Raw genomic sequence first — 18871 nt, forward strand, 5'->3', positions numbered from 1 at the left:
GTTCGCTCTAAATTATAGATTACTAGATAGGTAATAACTGTAACTTAAAAATACTATATATTTCTATATATACTATTATACTACATATTCTATTGCATAATATATTAATATTATTTTTAATATAAAATATATAATATATTAAAATAATAATAATTTAATAAATATTATAATATAATTTCTAACATAATAAATTATAGTATAATATTTAATTATAATTTAATATTAATATATTATACTAATAATAATATTAATATAATAGATAATACGATTAAAACGGAGAAATTTCCGAATATTCCTTCTAAAAAATGTTTCTTTTCTGTAGGGTGAGATTTTTAAGTCATCATTTACTTACGATGTCCTTTCATTTGTAAAAACAATAGCTGCAAATTACTACATATAGTAATTAAAAATTTCAAACTTTTAATTATAAAACTATGAAAATGAAAATAAAATAAAATCGGATGTATCACTTGTGTGCTCGAAAAATTAATTTTTGGTTATTTAAACATTATGAAATAATAGAAGTCCAGGTTTTTGAAAAATTAATTTTCCTTTTGTACTTTTTATACACATTGAAACGTAATTTATACGTTTTAATTTTGGTGGAAAAGGACGATTAATAGAAAATCTTTTTTCAATGGACTACGAAAAATAAGAACAAATGTAATCATTTTTCTTATTATCTTATTTTTATTTCATAGTTTTCGAAAGAAATGTAATTGAATCCTTTAAATGAACAGTGAAACTTTATCTCATGATTAAAAAAGTTTTGCTTGGAAGACCATAAAACGAAGGAAATACATTTTTATTTTATATTCGGATTTACAAGAGTGCAACATAGGTACGATAACTATTATTTTTAGTGAAAAATACAATTGGTTAATTTTATTGATAGACATTATTAAATTACGGTCTCTTTAAAAGCGAATAATGCAATAAATATTTTTCTCATTTTAACATGTGTAATTTTTTCCTGGCAACAAGTACGACTGAATTATGTTTTTAAAAATTTGCATAATTAACAAATGCAGTTGCTTTTAGAGGGAAAAAAGCAACGAGTTTTTCACCGACGCGATATTAGAAATATTAAGTGAAACGAGTAAAAAGTAAAAAATCTTGCAAGTAATATTGCTTTTATTGAGTTTAAATTGTATATTAAAGATTTATTTAACCAAATGTCTAACAATTATCTTGCACAATTGTTCGATATTTAGCTTTTATCAAGGTTTTTATTTTATCGATTTGTTATTTTATTAATTTTCATTTTACATGAACCCAATACGTATATATTTGTGTAATTTATTGAATAGCTGTTAATAAATGCATTGTCATTTTTGACCAATTAAAACAATTTTTTATAAAACTGTCCCCAATTATTTTTTGTTTAAAAAGAAAATAACATCGGATTCGTAAAAAACGATCTTGACAACCCTCAAATACTAATTTTCCACAAAATAAAAAAACATGTTTGTATGTGTATGTTCCTACACTCATGAAATGCTTTTTTCTTTCGTACTGTGCACACATACGTTCATGTGTTTTCTCACCCTACCTGGTATAAAAATTTTGTCGACTACCAGGCTTCAAGGGCTGAAGGAGTTAATCTAGAAAATGTACGCTTTAATTACAAATATTATTATTCAATAGATATTCTGATATCTAGTTACAATGCAGATCAGCATGATGTGTGATTCCTATTAGGATTTATGTATTTTGCTTTCTGTCTTTCTAATGAATTATGACAACTGACTATATAACAACTTATATACTAACTGAGAATTATATCAACTAACTATGTCAATTGACTAGTACATCTTCCGTTACATGTGCATTGTTTCCTCATCAAAAGCTATCCAGCGAACTTGTATTAAGGTAATGCAAAATAATGGCTGTTTCCAAATAAGGAATCTGTTTTTGAAATGGCCATTATTTTTGGACTAACATAATAGAAGAAATAGTTCAGAAATTTTCCTTCTTTTAAAATTCTTAAAAATAGAAATAGTTTCCCGAATGTTATTGGTATATAAATACAGAGTGTAAACGTCTTATGCGGGTTCGTGCGTGTTGGCGCCTGCACTAATGTGAGTGCGAGCGGATGTTTGTTAGGACATCGGTATTCTTAAGATTAAGTGTGAGGAACAGAGGCTGTATGCGTCACCTGTGGAGGGAGGCCGATGCTTCGTTGTTCGATGGAAAAGTATAAAAGGGCAGTCGGACAATACGGCGGGGGAGGAAGGAGTTAGGAGTTTAGTTCAGTATTTGCCGGTTCTTATGTTAGTTATGATGACCCTTCTTATGAGTCTTATGGTAACGGGTTATTACAATTATTAGGAATTGTCCGCTATTGAAAGTATCGGTCTTATGAAATCTTATGTGCTGGGGAGTTTACAAGAGAAAATCATTGACGGTGTTTTTGGATTCTTAGACTATTATAAATGGAGCAAATATAATTTATCTTTTTACTTCCTTTCTTGGAAAATTAACACTTAGTATTTTTATAGCTGATCCGTGATAAAAGTGTCATCACCATTTTGAATTATTAGGTCGAGTCATAATTAACTTCCGTTTCTTTATCAGATATATATTTTACTCTTATTAAATAAAAAAATTACAATTATTTATTCCGTTTACACCACCGTTGTCTATAAGCTTCTCCCATATTCCTGGCAGTTTATAAATTCCTTCCTTGTAAAATGTAGCTTGTTTGGACTGGAAGAAGTTTTCGACAGCCTGCGTAATTTGCTCTTCAGAATTAAAAGTTTTTCCATTCAAAAAATTTTGTAGGGAACAGAAAAGGTGGTAGTCTCTCGGGGCAAGATCCGGGGAGTAAAGAGGATGTTGTAAAACAAACGATCCATGCTCGAGAATTTTGTCTTGAGTCACCTCTGCTAAATGTGGTCGCGCATTGTCGTGCAGAAGGATGACATTTTTTCGATTGACGATTCCCTAATTTCTCTAGGTGGCGGATAACGGTTGATTGCGATGTATTCAACCTTTCTGCTATACATCTTGTCGATTGACGTGGATTTTGCTCCAATACTGCCTTTGAAAGGTTGTCGTCGAAGTCGGAAGGACGTTCTGCCCTCGGTTCGTCTTTTAAAGTCATATCTCCAGAACGGAATTTTACGAACCAATTTCTAACTGCCCGATCAGTTATCAATCCTTCACCATACACCCTGCATATTTTTTTGGCTGTCGCCTTAGCATTATTGCCTTGTTTAAATTCCGAAAGCATCACATGACGAATATGTACTTTTTGGCTCTCCATTTCAGAGGATAAAGTAGCAGTTTATTTTAACGTGTATCATACGAAGTTGTTGACAAAAGACTAACGGAAACCTCGTGTAACTATTGAAATCAAAAACTCATTGTATTGGTAAATTATAACGGGTAAATTCGAATAACAGATTCTACATAGCTGCGTCGGAAGTTACTTATGACTCGACCTTATATTCGGGAGCAGTAGATCTTTAAAACGACCTTTATATCGTATTTTTTCTTGAAGCAACCATGCATATTTTCGGACAGTGCGCGGAATTCAAGAGAATACCGACTGTCGTGCTGTTAAGTGAACTGTCTTCAGTTCGGATGACTTTGACACAGTTGAAGTCCCTCTGTCATTGTTGTAAGGGTCACCATGAAGCGTTTTTTATCAGCACGTCTAGTGATGAAGCCAAGAAAACTTTTCCGGAAACGTATCATTGTCATCACAAGTTTCAATGATATACCAGTGTCACAAGATGACAAGCCGGTCATTTTATCCTCCTTGTCTGCCACTGTTTGATCCTCGGCAATGCTGCGCATTATGATTTTTCTCGTATGTTAAAATAGATTTGTATTTTTGGGATGTATTTAAGGTACCAGATTATAGAAAAACTTATTTTGTATTAAATATGATGAAATCTTCGTATATTAACATTATTCGAACGTATGAATGTAACATTTTTATTTTTCTATCATCTGAATATATTCTCTGAATGAATGTTATTATCGCAGAAAGTATTTCAATCTAATATTTTGTCTTTATTACATAATAGATCAGTACCAAAGATAAAATCAGGGTTCTTTTTCTTCGATGTTTTTTCGAAGTATATTATAGAAAGTGTTGCTATATAAAAACGGAACGAAAGTTATAAATCGACCAGCATGTTTTTCGATACCGTTCAAGCCATAAGTGTCGTAGCTGAAAATTCTGAGAAGATATCATAGTACATTCTTGAAATCCATAAAACTAGCAAAATAACAGACTTATCAACCAAGAGGATATTCAAGAGGTTTCGGTGTGACGAAACATGCGGACGACAGACCCTTCAAGTGGTGTTAATTTACTAAGCAAACACATGCATTCCTATTTTGAGAGAAGATTTTTCAACGACAAGAAAACCACCGGAGTACCGATACAAGGCGTCGGTCGTTCAACAATGTTATAAGCATAGTTTTTTCTTAAAGAAATCTTGTTTTTTTCCCTTCCCTCTATTTGACTTTATATTATGCAAATAAATAATTACTAGTCAAACGAGATACATAAAATGAGAAGCAAGAAGTGTTTCGGTTAAAGGTCAGATTGAAATGACTTTATTTTGTATTATTATATAAGCGTTTCGATTAGTTATAATTATTCAAGATAAAATACTCAGTTTTTCTTATCTTATTAAAATGTTAAATTAATGTGCTAGACAAATTTTCTTTTGATCGCACGTGTTTTAATCGTATGATATTTTATGTATTTCTATTACGTGTTTTATTACACGTCTGTCTTGTCTGATAATGATTCAATAGAAAATTATTAGAAAATTATTGTTACATAGAAACGCAATAATCCAAGATCCAGCGGCCAGCATACTGCACGTAATTTACCAAAATCCAAATTTCGTTCAGTCAATCTTTCATACCTACTATACATACATTAGGCGGAAATTAACTAAGCTCGGCGGCGGTCCATATAGCGTCACCCAGGTAGCACAGGTTCAAAATTTAAACCAACTTCAAGAGCTTTTTAGCAAGACTGTCGTCTAGATATTTTATTATTTACTAGTATTATTATGCAGAAAAAAACGGAAGAAAATTGTGACGGTTTTTAAGCTATGGCAGACACTTTTGGAAGTTCAAAGAAATTAAATTTTAAATGTATTTTAATGAAATACGTTAATTCGTTATATCGCGTTATATATTATAGTATTACTAGCCTTCCCTTTAACGGTAGACAATTTTTTCCGGTAATAACATCCCGGAACCATCGAACCTTACCCAGCACGTGCATACGTATGTAATGGAGTACGATACTATATCGGTCTTTGGCTTAACTCGAACCACCTAAAGTATCTCGTTTATGTTTGTACTGATAGATAAAATGTTTAGAGACAAAAAATATTCTGTCCAAAGACGCGAATATAGTGATAGGCCGAACGACACAACCCCCCACCACCACCGGAGGCACCACCCAAACCACAGCCCCCAACGCGCCACCAGCCACCCGGGGGGGGGGGTGGGGGGGGAGGGGGGAGTGGGGGGGGGGGGGGGGTGCGGGGGGGGGGGGTGAGGAGGTGGGTTGTAGGAAGGGAAGTATGTATGTGTGGGTGTGTTGGGTGTGGTTTGTTGGGGGGTGTAGTGTTGTGTTGTGGGTTTGTGTGTGGTGGTTTGGGTTGGTTGGGGTTGTGTGTTTTGTTTAGGGGTTGGTTGGTGGTTGGTTGTAGGTTGGGGTTTTTTTTTGGTTGTTAGGTTTTGTAGGCGATAGATAAAATGTTAGAGGACAAAAATATTCTGTCCAAAGACGCGAATATAGTGATAGGCCGAATTTTTTTTTAAGGTCATATTGTTCAAATATAAAAGGCATCGGTTTTTTTTTAAAGGGAAAAGATTTTTCAAAATATTCTTCTTCTTCGTTAGTTTGGCAAATTGCCTGTTCTTAACGACGTTTTTCGGCCTATTGCACTGTTAAATTGTCGCACCATCGGTTTCGTGGGCGCCCCCGTGGCTTCTACGGCCATGCCGGTGACTTATCCTGGCAATTCTGACAATTCTTCTGTTGTCCATCTCAGATTGATTGCTCGTTCCATTCTTTTTTCCTTTTAGTGATCCATTCGTTGATATTTTCCATTTGCATGTTCTTCTTATATCTTCGCTCTCTCTCGATCCAGCAGTGTTTTTCCAACTATTCTGCGAAGCACTCTCATTTCGGTTGTCTCTAGTAACTGTTTCGTTTTCGCCGTGTCTGGTCGAGTTTCTGCGGTATATGACATAATAGGTCTTACCATTGCCTTGTAAATTCTTGCTTTGGTCTCTATGTCAATGTTTTTGTTTCGCCATATTGTGTCATTCAAACAACCCGCTATTCTGGATGCCTTCGTTGTCTGTTCTCTTACCTCTGCTTCAACATCACCATATCCTGAGATTTCTATTCCTAGGTATTTAAATCTCATTTCCTGCTGAATAACTTCCCTTCAATTTCCAGTTTGCATCTTAACGGTGTCTTTGATGTTGTCATGCATTTTGTTTTCTGGGCCGATATTTTCATGTTGAATGATTGGCTATGCAGTTAAATCGGTGTAGTAAACGTTGTAGATCATCCTCATTTTCGGCCACTAATACAGCGTCATCAGCATAGCATAGGATGGTTATTTCTTCACTGCCCATTTTATATCCTTTTAGCAGTCTTACGTTTCTTATTATTTCGTCCATGATGATGTTAAAAAGCAGGGGACTTAGAGAATCCCCTTGTCGGATACCACGACCTGCATCAATCGGTTCAGTCAAGGCACCATTTATCTTTGCTTGGATCTTGTTGTTTCTATAGATGTTCTCTATGGTCTTAATAAGATTATTCGGAATTTGCCGGTTATAGAGGAGGTGAATAACATCCTTTAATTGCACACGGTCGAATGCTTTTTCCAGATCAATGAAACACATATGCTGGTCTGTTGTATTCAATTGATTTTTCTGTTATCTGTCTTATGATGAAAACCGCGTCTGTGCATGATCTACCTGATCTGAATCCCTGTTGTTCGTCTTCTAGATTCGTTAAGCTGTTAATTTTATTCGTTATGACTTTTGTTGTTAGTTTCAATGAAGTGTTTAAAGATTTATTCCCCTGTAATTTGTAGGTAGTTTTTTGTCTCCTTTTTTAAACATAACTATAGTTGTGCTGGTTCGCCATTCATCAGGTATTTTGTGTTAGCATAGTATTTTTTCGATTAGGAATGTTAACTGTTGTGTGAGACGTTGGCCACCATATTTTAGTAATTCGTTTGGGATGCCATCTTGCCCTGAGCTCTTCCTATTCTTTAGTTTTCGAATAGCTGTTTCTACATCACTGGACTCAATTTGTATGTCGTTTTTAGTTACTATTTCTGGCGTATTTAGTTCCACTTGAGGTTCTTCTGATTTATAGAGTTCTGTTAAGTAGTTAATCCAGGTTTCTCTTGTGATCTGATTTGTTTCGATCATTTCGTTGACCTCCTTTCTTTGATTTCTAATAAATCGCCAGATTTGTTTTTGTAGTCCATAGAAGTCACTCTCCATTCTCTTCGAAAAAATCTCCCAATGATGTTGTTTTGTTTGCCTTACTAATGTCGCTGCTTGATTCCGGATTCGTCTATACATTTCGTATGATTCAGGTGTTCGTAATGTCCTATAGTTAAGGTATGCCATTTTCTTTTTTTTGCATATTTCCTTAATCTCTGGGCGGAACCAAGGAGTCTTGATCATTCTAGCCCGGTTTTTTACAGTTCGTGTTCCCAGGGCTTCGTATGCAGCTTCTAAAATGTTGGTTCTTAGTTTCTTCCAGGCTATGTTTATGTTATCTTCTTCTTTTATTGGGTCTTTTTCGATTTTTTCTTTCAACCTGTTCTCGTATAGTTGTTTGGTTGGTAAGTTCCATAGTGACTCGATGTTTATTTTCGATTCTTGAGTTGCTCGTGCAAGATTCCTTTGGGGTTTAAACTTCATTCTTATTTTTGCTAATAGCAGGCTATGATCGCTTCCTACATTCGCGGAGTTTAATGTCCTAACATCTAATATTTGGTTTGGTTGGACGTATCTGTTAGTAACAATGTAATCAATTGTAGACCTGAAGCCTCTGGTGTTGCTGTATGTAAATTTATATTGTTCCTTATGATTGTAAAATGTATTATTAATCCTTAGCTCGTTAAATGTGCATAGCTGCGTCATTAGTTCTCCATTGTCATTTAACACGTTTTCGTTGAACCTTTGTTTTATTCCAGGTATTATTTCATTTCCGATGCGAGCGTTGAAATCTCCAAGGATTATCATTTGTTGGTTACTTGGTAATGATCTGACTAAATTTTGTAGTTGGTCGTAGAAGGCTTCTCTTTCTTCTTTTGTTTTATTATCCTCGGGTGCATAGATTGACACTACATTTAGTTTTTGGCTTATATAAAATATTCTTATGAGTTAAAAATAACCGAATCCAACGACGTGAAAAATGTTGACCTTCAGATGACCTTTACTGAAAAATTTGTTAAAAGTTTGTCAGGAACTTCAATACGCTCTCCGAGGACGATAATAAAGAAACAAATACAATCAACGTGTAAGACACTCATACAAGCAAAAAAAAACTGGTGCGTATTTACTTATGTACGCACGTAAGAAGTTACATTTCTTTGGCCTACCAAAACGAATATAACCTCAATAACCTCAAAAATAACTTCAAAAAAAATAACTTCAAAGAAAAAAATAACTTAAAGAAAAAAAAATTTATTATTATTATTAATAATATTATTATTATTATCATTATCAATTTTTCTTATAACTTTTTAATTTTCCTTGTTTATTTTTTAATTAAAGTTATTATTATTATATTATTACTATTATTATTATTTTTATTATAAATTTTCTTTTTACATAGAATATAGTTGATAAAGAAACTTGTTCCCACCTCCCTGCTTGGTTATCGATAATATTCCCTAATGTAAGCTGAGTATTTTTCTTTTATTATTATATTTTTATTCGTTTATTTATTTATTTAATTTTATAAATATATATCTACAGCGTGACTGGGGGTAAAGAGGGGGAGGATTGGAAGTATGAGAAGATAAACTACTAATTATTATTTATTTATTTATTTAACAAATAAATAAAGGAATCATATTTTTAATGGATCATTATATTATATATAGAAAGGAGAATAAAAAAAAAAAAAAGATGAAAATATCAAAATATAGATATCAGTTCACACTATATATAAGGGAGATATATCGAATTAATTTATGCGTCAACGGCCATGGCGCGGTGATAGAACTACTTCCCGCTCGATCATTTAAGTCAAGCAGCGTTGAGTACTATAGTAATTGGATGGGTGACCCGCTTGAGAAAAAAAAAGAGGAAGAAGAAGAGAAGAAAGACGACTTCATGCCGTAAATTTGAAATCGCTTTGCTGCTCATCGTAAATACCGACAAACTTCGTGGTATCGATTTTTTTAACCATGTCGCTTGGAAAAAAGTCACTCCCATCACATTTTCCCAAGCGCGCCAAAATAAGTATCACTTCAATAAAAAGAAAATTAAATCGGTTAACATTAGCGAATATTACCGGTCATCAAGTAGGAAGAAGGAAACAGATCTCCTTATTAACTATATTCTATGTAAAAATAAAAGTAATAATAATAATAATAATAATATGTAAATATTGTGATAGTTGACCTGTAATTAATTATAAAAATATCGAGAGTGTGGCATAAAAGACTGAAAACGTATCGTGCAATGTGAATGTTATTGTTTTTGTTTTGAAGTTATACTTCTTTTTCAATACTAAATACCAAGCGTGGCCTGTCGAGGATTTCCTTCAGAATTTGTGTGGCACTCCCCGTGATAACGATTTATGTACCATTTGTAAAGATTATAGATTATTAGCGTATATTCGAAATACGCGGCTCAATCATCTTGAGAATATTGAGAATATCGAAATGTTGTTATATGGCGTCTCCCCAACCTTCAAACCGTTGCTAAGCACGCCCTGCTGGGCCTTTAACAAAGACATTAGTTCTATTCTTAGACTGGTTTACTTTAGTTATTATGTACGGTGGTGATTGATATTAAAAAACTGTGAATATCTTCAAAAATATCATCAAGCACATTGATTATTTGTAAATATTAGTAATAAAAGCCTTTTTTTAGATTTATTGAGGTATGTATTATTATTTATTAGTTTTTTGAGATGTACTGAGATATGTATTATTATTTATTAGTTTTAATTCGTATCATTTCTTCTCTATAATGATCATCAATTCAGGTTGAAAATGAATAAACTGGATAACATGCTATGCGAATTTTTATGCCTTAACCATATGATGATAATTTTCTGATTTAAATGTAAGAATACCGATCAATTAAAATTGTTCTCTTCATCCTGATATTATAACAAACAATAGTAAGTAGAATAGCTTAATGTTCAGGTAAAATACTTTACCGAGTAAGAAATATGTATTATATTAATTTTTAATTCAATTTATGGGTATCTGTTTCTATTTTTATGTTTATATTTCATACATAAACTACTTTCTTAAATTGTTTTAGCTAAATATGCAGTTCTACATATTTTGTTCCAATCAAAGACTGTAACACACCCAATAAGAAGACTCCATCTCAGCATCGGACCTGTGCATATAAATTTTATTTTCCAATGGATTACCAATATAAAAATTTCTTTTAACTAATGTCTCCTTCGTAGAGATTTCATGTGAATTATCATGTGAATAAAATTCAACCACAGTTACAAGGAATAGGCAATACATGAATCTGTCAAAAGGTAAAAAAAATAATCTTGCTTCTATAAGATATGTAAACTCCCCAGCACATAAGATTTCATAAGGCCGTTACTTTCAATAGTGGACAATTCTTAATAATTGTAATAACCCGTTACCATAAGACTCATAAGAAGGGTCATCATAACTAACATAAGAACCGGCAAATACTGAACTAAACTCCTTCACTCTCCTAACTCCCCCGGCCGTATTCTCCGACTCCCCTTTTATACCTTTTCATCGAACGATGAAGCATCGGCCTCCCTCCACGGGTGACGCATACAGCCTCTGTTCCTCACACTTAATCTTAAGAATACCGATGTCCTAAACAAACATCCGCACGCACTCACACTAGTGCAGGCGCTAACGTGTACGAACCTGCATGAGACGTTTACAATCGGCCAGTCCTGACAGTGACCGCCCTCGGTCACTAGACCATCACACATACATAAAGGCGCAACGTAAAATGAACATGAACATAAGGTTAATACATACATAAGAAGTACATGAATACAAACATAAGAATACAATCAAAAATTAACACATAAATAAAAGTAATAATCTGAAAGAGAAAATATAAGATAATCCATACATAAGAAATACAATTACAAAATAAACACAAACGCAAGGCTAGTATAAAAGGTCCTAAAAATGCTGATATAAAAGGGTCTAAAGATTAAATAAACGCATAGATAACAAATAAAATCACTGGGATACACACACACAATATTTCTCTCTTTTTTTTTTTTTTCTCTTCTCTTTTTTTTTTTTTCTTTTCGATCTAATTAATAACTAAAATAATATTCTGTAAACGTCTTATGCAGGTTCGTGCACGTTGGCGACTGCACTGGTGTGAGTGCGTGCGGATGTTTGTTTAGGATATCGAAATTCTTAAGATTAAGTGTGGGGAACAGATGCTGTATGCGTCACCCGTGGGGGAGGCCGATGCTTCGTCGTTCGATGAAAAGGTATAAAAGGGCAGTCGGGGAATACGGCCGGGGGAGTTATAGAAGAGTTGTAGAGGAGTGAGTGAGTTAGTTCAGTTTTGTCGGTTCTTATGTTAGTTATGATGACCCTTCTTATGAGTCTTATGTATCTTACCGTAGCGGGTTATTACAATTATTAAGAATTGTCCACTATTGAAAGTAACGGCCTTATGAAATCTTATGTGCTGTAAAGATTACAATTTATTCTTACAAACATGAAGCGAGATGCGATTTCAGTGATAATCTTAAAAAGGAAATGGGATGAAACATAATAAAATTGGATTTTAATCATAAGGATAAAATACACTAAATATAAACTTTTAACTGTCGGTACACTATCTTTAAAGGAAATAAAATGAAATGAAACATAATACAATTGAGTTTTAATCGTAAGGATAAAATATACTAAATTTGAGCTTGAGATTGTTCTCTTGTCTCTCTATTCTTTGGCCTGTTCCGTTCCTCGCCAGGGACGCATGTTACAATATTCCCATGTTCCCTGATACGGTCTTTGAGATATTTGGAAGCCCCCTATATCGGCAACTACGTATCTATCGTTTCGTAATTTTTTTATAATTTCGTACGGACCTTTAAATTTTGGTATCAGTTTTTTTCCAACCCCTGAAGTGCTATCAAAATTCCTTACCACCACATAATCACTGACATTAAATTCTGACCGTATCTTATGATGGCGTTTATCATAATACCTCTTGTTATAATATTGCTTCTCAGCCATTCTATCTTCGGCCTTATTCCTAATTGCTTTTAAATCGCGTTCGCTATTCGCGATGGTGTTTTCTAAATAACTACGGACATTATCGACAATGTCACCCCTCTGGATTACACCGAATAATAATTTACTAGGAGGTTCCCCGGTTGATGCATTCGAAATGTTATTTAAAGCGTATTCAATATCCGTTAAAAATTGATGCCAATCTTTTCCTGATGATTTGTCATTTAATTTGGCTAACAATGGCGCTATAACTAATTTATCCTTTAACTCTTCCATTGCTCGCAGGTGCTCCTTGCTTATTCTAGGTTTTTCCGGACGAGGTGCATCTAAGTAATTTACCTTTAAGATTTCCTTTAATTCATTTTGTTTTTCCACCGTGATTTCGGGATTAATGTCTAATTCGGTAGTTTGATTATCGGTGGAATCATTTATTTCTATATTCATAATCTGATCTATCACTACCTCTTCTTCGGAGCGTTTATCTTTTCTGCTGAAAACTAATCCATATTTTTTTAATGCATCGCGACCTAAAATAACGGAGTTCATCATTGTAGTATCCGGTACTACCAACAAACGAGTGTCAACCCTTTCGCCGTCATCTAATTTTAAACTAACTCGTATCGAGCCGTGTACCTGCAGACGACTATGATTAGTATCATAATATTCACTTCCGAGTTCCGGCGCAGAGTCGATCGGTCCCATCACTAACCCTTTCTTTATGAAACTCACGGGGCTACCGGAGTCCAACAAGGTGTCTAAAATTAAGATGTAGTGTATATTGCCTGAATCGACATCATAAGTTATCTTCCTGATGTAGTCGTCATCGGTGGTCAAGTTCCTGGTGACGCTGTGGACTTCGCCACCCTTCTCCGGGCATTCTGGTCTAAGATGTCCATGTTTACCGCACTTGTAGCAGCTGCCTCTTTCCCTCTTCGGACGGGGGCAGTCCCCCGCAAAATGTCCTGTCTCTCCACAGTTGAAGCATCTGGCATAATTTTCCTCCGACGGCCTTTATGGTCGATCAGTTTTCTTCTTCCTTCTCCCGTCGGCCGCCTTTCTTCGTATTTTGTAGGACTTCGAGGGCCCGTCGCTCGCATCCTTAACCCGGCGTATAGCGTAATACTTTCGAAAGCCGTCAGCAATGACTCCTGGTCTCGGAAACCAATCATCCGGGCCTGGTTTCTTAATGCAATGTCTGGAATGCCGTCTATCGCATACTCCAAAATTTCTTGTTCTGGGAGGGGAATTCGGTAACCCAGAATCATTTTGTCATGTAGGTAATCTCTAAACGACTCGTTGCCGTTCCACCTACGTTCCTCAAACTGTCTTCTCAACGTGATAACACTTTGTCGCGAGCTAAACATCTTCTCTATTGCTGCTAATAATTCCTCCATTCCATAAGTCACGAATTCGGGTTTTGAGTGAAACCATCGCAATGCTTTTCCTCTCAATTTTAGACTAATTATCATAACAATTTCGGTATCCCGAAGCTGGTGCATTCGTTGTATATAGCGCACTCGTCTCTCCCAGACGGTAAAAGTACCAACGCTTCCATCAAAAACGTCGACCATATCAGAGATTACACTTAAGCTGACCACGCGGTGTCGATCATTCGGGGGTCGTTGTTTTGTTGTTCCCCTGAATTGCCCGACCTCACGCATAAGGTCTTCTACCTGCCGACGGAGACTTTCTACTTCGCCATCTTCGGTGGCCGGTGTTTCTAAGGCGGTCGCTCCGTCGTCGTAAGTTGTATCTAAGATAGCTTCATCCCTCCAACCGACAAATACTGAACTAAACTCCTTCACTCTCCTAACTCCCCCGGCCGTATTCTCCGACGCCCCTTTTATACCTTTTCATCGAACGACGAAGCATCGGCCTCTCTCCACGGGAGACGCATACAGCCTCTGTTCCTCACACTTAATCATAAGAATACCGATGTCCTAAACAAACATCCGCACGCACTCACACTAGTGCAGGCACCAACGTGCACGAACCTGCATGAGACGTTTACAGATACAAATATTATAATTCTCTTGAAAAATATTTATTCAAAGAATTACAAAACTTATTCTCTCCGCATAATTTATCAATCATTTTACTGAAAGAGAGAGAGCATTATTTTCAATAACAATAAGAAGAAGCTAACGGCATTGAAATTATTAAAGATTTTGGAAGAGAACATCTTCTTTTTATTCACACTGGGAAGAAATCATATGCATTTATATTCTATCAAAAGAATAAAAGAAAGAATGTGGGCATCTTGGCTATTTATAAATTGGTTCTACAATAATTCTTATTAAATAATAATCCCTTGTAGCTTCTTGACCAGTGTCAATATACATTTAAATTTCTGTTTCAGTTTTCGAGATTTTTGAAACTAATGCAGATAAGTGTAATGCCTATTACAATCGTTACAAAAATGTATCTAAAAGGAAGTATCCATCACAAACAAACGCGGAATGTTGTAAGGCGTATAGGCTGCGAAAAAAATGTTTTTTTACGCCAAAGAAACATATCTTCTTACGTGCGTACATAAGTCCAAAAAACCAGCTTTTTTTTTATTCATTAACTCCATACATCTTTACATATTGTCCGTAGAAATTTGGTATATTGTTATATAAGTAAAAAAGACAGCACGTGGACAGTTTCTCTAATGAGATAGCATCGCTATTGTCATTTATTTCGATGAGGTTTCATTTTTTACTCATGCTCCTAGGTGTATTCTTTTGAGCCTTCTAGAGATGTACTGGTTGTAGTTATCTTTGACTAGCGAGTTTATGTGCGTATCAATTCTTCTTTTATATCTGCAGGTTGCCTTGGTTATATCTTCTTCTATCGCGTTAATATTTTGGTCCTTTCCTATCTTTTCGTTATGGATATACCATGGAGAATTCACGATTGTGCGCGGCTATGGATTGTTGAGTTTCGAGATTGGCAATGTGACTTTTCGCTGCTATACCCCATAGCGGTAATCCATATGTCAAGATTGGTTTTATTATAGTTTCGTAGATTTAAAAAAAAATAAACTGTGCGGTTAAATCAAGAACACTTTTAATCAAAATCTCTTGAGTTACAAAGATTACTTGTGTTGAAATAGTTTTTTCTTGTTCATTTTTTGAGTTTTCCATTAACTAATTGTTATTCTTCCTCTAAAAAAATTTTAAATATATATACGTTTCCTGAATATTATTAATTCTACATTCTTCTTACCATCTAAATTAATTCCTGTGAAAGTTTCTTATGCGTGTAATACTAACAATTAGAAACATTATCTCAAGTATTGCTATGTTATGAGATTAATGATTCGTATAATGCTTTAAAAAGAATATTAAATAAAATGTGAAATAAAATAATACTTGTAGTTGAATGTTTTTTAATGCTATAAATTGTTAATTTTCCCTAATATTTAAATACTTTGATGCTGCATTAAGAATGTTCGAAAAGTATTTCAAACAAAACTATATTATATGGAAGTATATTACTATTCAACATATTTATAGGATCTTGAAAAAATTTTCTATTACAGCAAGTATTACATTTTCTTGAATTTAAAAGAATTAACTATCTAGAATCGTTTAACGTATCGTTCATACGGAAATATTTTTCTTATATAAAAACAATTTTAAATCACAGGTCATCGAAAGCCCTAGGAAAGATTTCTTTATACAATAATGCATTGACAACGCAGCATAATGAATAGTAAACGCATTTAAATTGCAGAACTAAATCATAATTAAGAATTTAAATTGACTTATTCGATTGGCTATATAAACAGCGATTTCAATAAATAGCTTATTTGGCATACGAATTAGTAGTTGATAGTGCTGATACATTTAGCATATATGAGATTAGAAGACTTAGAAGATAGTGCAGTTGACATTTCTGGAGTATCAGGAAATTTTCCAAAGAGTGACAATATTAACGATTTAAAGTCGAATCTGATGAATGACGAAGATTGCGTGTCTTCTGATCATACAATGTGAAAATTCGATAAGAATATGTTAAATTATATTTCATACAGAAATTTATTACATTAAAGAAAGTTATTTTTGAGTAAATTGAATTATTATTTTTAGATAATTCGTCGAAAGTACCATCGCGTTTAGGAAGAGTTTCTAATTTTTCCTTACTCGATAATTTTTTTGCAATTAATGCAATACAGACACAATTAATTCTCCGAGCAGTGTATTTATTGACAGTGAGAATCGAACGCGAAGATGCAGAGAAAAGATTCACTCTTCTCACACAAAACTAATAAATTTATATTAAATTTAAGAATTACTATATGATAATTCTACTTCTATGAATAAAATCAAATATCCTCAATATACCCAACTTATGGATAAAAGCAACTTGAGTGACTTTCGAGTTATTTTGTAAAATTTAATTAATAGTTTAATGTGTTTATTTTTCAGTCTATTTGTGATATTGTATCCTCTGTTGTTAAAATACGAATACCGATATCCAAATGAAAACTGGAAAAGTATAGTTTTTAAAAATTATTTTTATTTGTACAGTTAATTATTACAATTATTTTATTAGGAAGATAATATCAACAAAAATTATAAAAATTATCGCTTGTTAAATCTCAAGAATATAGTTTCAGCTGGTTGCAAAGTTATTCTTGATATTAGGACAATATTTTCAACGGAAACTGGGTTGTCTATTCGAACAAGAAATTTTCTCAATAAAGTGGCAGCTATTACCCGCATTTGCATCATGCCAAATTTTTGACCTAAAAAAGAAATATTAAAATAACAAATACTTTATTGATCAACTATTTAGAATACTAATTCAAAAATGGATAAAAATATGCTTTTACCTATACATCCTCTTTTCCCAAAGCTGAACGGACGAAAACATTTCTCGTTATAATTTCCCGGCAAGAACCGATCCGGGTTAAATCTTAACGGATCAGTCCAATATTTATATTTTCGGTGCAGTGAAAATATTGAAATAACTACGTGACAATTTTTTGGTATTATCACATTGTCGTTCACTTAATAAAATAAATAAATACATATTATTACTATTTAAGACAGTAATGTCAATGGACAAAAATATATACTAAAAAATATTTTATTATATGTAAATATACCTCTTGTGTCCCTATATAGTTTCCGTGCAATAAATGGAGCTGAAGGAAACAGACGTAATGTTTCCTTGATGACTCGATCAAGATATTTCATTTTCTTAGTATCTTCCATTGTAATAGGAACCTCATTTGGATCGCTTGAGCCGTACAAATCGTACAACTCTTCGTATACTTGATTCTGGAATTGAAAAAGCCGTATACTTGATTCTGGAATTGAAAAAGCCGTATACATGATACAAGTTTTGTATGAAAATATAATTGATTTTTGAAAGATAATGACAAATAAGATACTGCTTAAGTACAATCTGTGCGTACTTGAATGTCTGGAAACGTGGCCAGCATTAAAAATAAAAATAAAAGTGTATTAGCGGCAGTATCGCTTCCCTAAAAATAATACAAATTGATTTCTAGTTTTAATGGATTAAAATAAATTTCATCGGATCTGAAATAAATTCATCTTACTGCAAAAACCATTGTATTTATTTCATCACGAATATCTGCCTCCGAATATTCTCCGGACTCGTAAAGCGATTTAAATATGACGTCTAGAAATGAACTGGTATCTTTTCCTTTAATTAGAGAAGAGTATATATATTATTTATAATTATTATAAAAAGCATTCTTCTATAAATACATTATTAAAAGAATAATTTTTCAAATGGTTGTTTTTACTTGAACATGGACCTTTTCCTTCCTGGGTAAAGTTATCCTTGTGCATTGACTCCTTCTTTTTCTTTATAATCTTGAGGAATGAAAGTTTTATACATAAATAAAATATTAATTATTTTAGAAAAAAATATATATATTGAGGAAAATTGAGATAATTAAAAATGTGAATAATCGTTTTATTTATACCTCGCTCGTTATTTTATTAAGGTGAGAAAGACATTCTTGTAGACGTTTTCCCTTAGATGAATTGTTAAATATAATATTTGGATGTAACCAGAATTTCATTATTCTTTGTATAGTTATGTCCATCACTCTAAATAAAAATAAAATTCACAATAAGAGGACAAATATGCAATAATAGTAGATTACAATACAAATAAAAAAATATTTTCCTAATTATTACTTCGACATATATTTATCAAGATTACAATCCGGATTGCTCTGCAAATTTAAATCACTTTCCAATAGGCTATCTGTCAGTATAAGAAAAATAATTTTTAGAAAATTTTAATAGTTCCATACATATATTTGAACTTTTCAGAATATCCAAATCTCACCATATATGATGTCCAACGTACAAAGATGTACGTAATGCATGAAATCTATGTTTTTTCCGTTAGTAGTTACTAAA

The 18871-nt window shown here is 33.4% G+C and overlaps 1 protein-coding gene and 1 long non-coding RNA gene across 2 annotated transcripts; both read right to left on the reverse strand.

Moving 5' to 3' along the window:
• Positions 1–17004: 17004 nt before the first annotated feature.
• LOC122526692 (cytochrome P450 4V2-like) lies at positions 17005–18439 on the reverse strand. The gene is made up of 7 exons (XM_043650235.1): positions 18427–18439; positions 18244–18313; positions 18034–18140; positions 17887–17955; positions 17575–17749; positions 17299–17475; positions 17005–17211 (listed from the first exon to the last, which is right to left on the reverse strand). Exons 2-7 carry the CDS (start codon positions 18287–18289, stop codon positions 17048–17050), a joined length of 738 nt encoding a protein of 245 aa, XP_043506170.1. The 5' UTR covers positions 18290–18313; positions 18427–18439; the 3' UTR covers positions 17005–17047.
• A 3-nt stretch (positions 18440–18442) lies between these two features.
• LOC122526733 lies at positions 18443–18865 on the reverse strand. The gene is made up of 3 exons (XR_006306183.1): positions 18798–18865; positions 18644–18713; positions 18443–18553 (listed from the first exon to the last, which is right to left on the reverse strand). It is a non-coding gene; the product is annotated as an uncharacterized LOC122526733 (long non-coding RNA).
• Positions 18866–18871: the final 6 nt, after the last annotated feature.

This window comes from Polistes fuscatus, unplaced genomic scaffold (assembly GCF_010416935.1).
Source record: "Polistes fuscatus isolate 324 unplaced genomic scaffold, CU_Pfus_HIC Scaffold12, whole genome shotgun sequence".
In the NCBI taxonomy this organism is placed as follows: domain Eukaryota; kingdom Metazoa; phylum Arthropoda; class Insecta; order Hymenoptera; family Vespidae; genus Polistes; species Polistes fuscatus.

Coding starts and splice junctions, on each gene's coding strand:
- LOC122526692 (XM_043650235.1), bottom strand. CDS start 18,289: ATGCACAAGGATAACTTTACCCAGGAAGGAAAAGGTCCATGTTCAA. Junction 17,750..17,886: donor CCACGTTTCCAGACATTCAA/GTACGCACAGAT, acceptor TTTCAATTCCAG/AATCAAGTATACGAAGAGTT. Junction 17,212..17,298: donor TGGGAAAAGAGGATGTATAG/GTAAAAGCATAT, acceptor TTTCTTTTTTAG/GTCAAAAATTTGGCATGATG.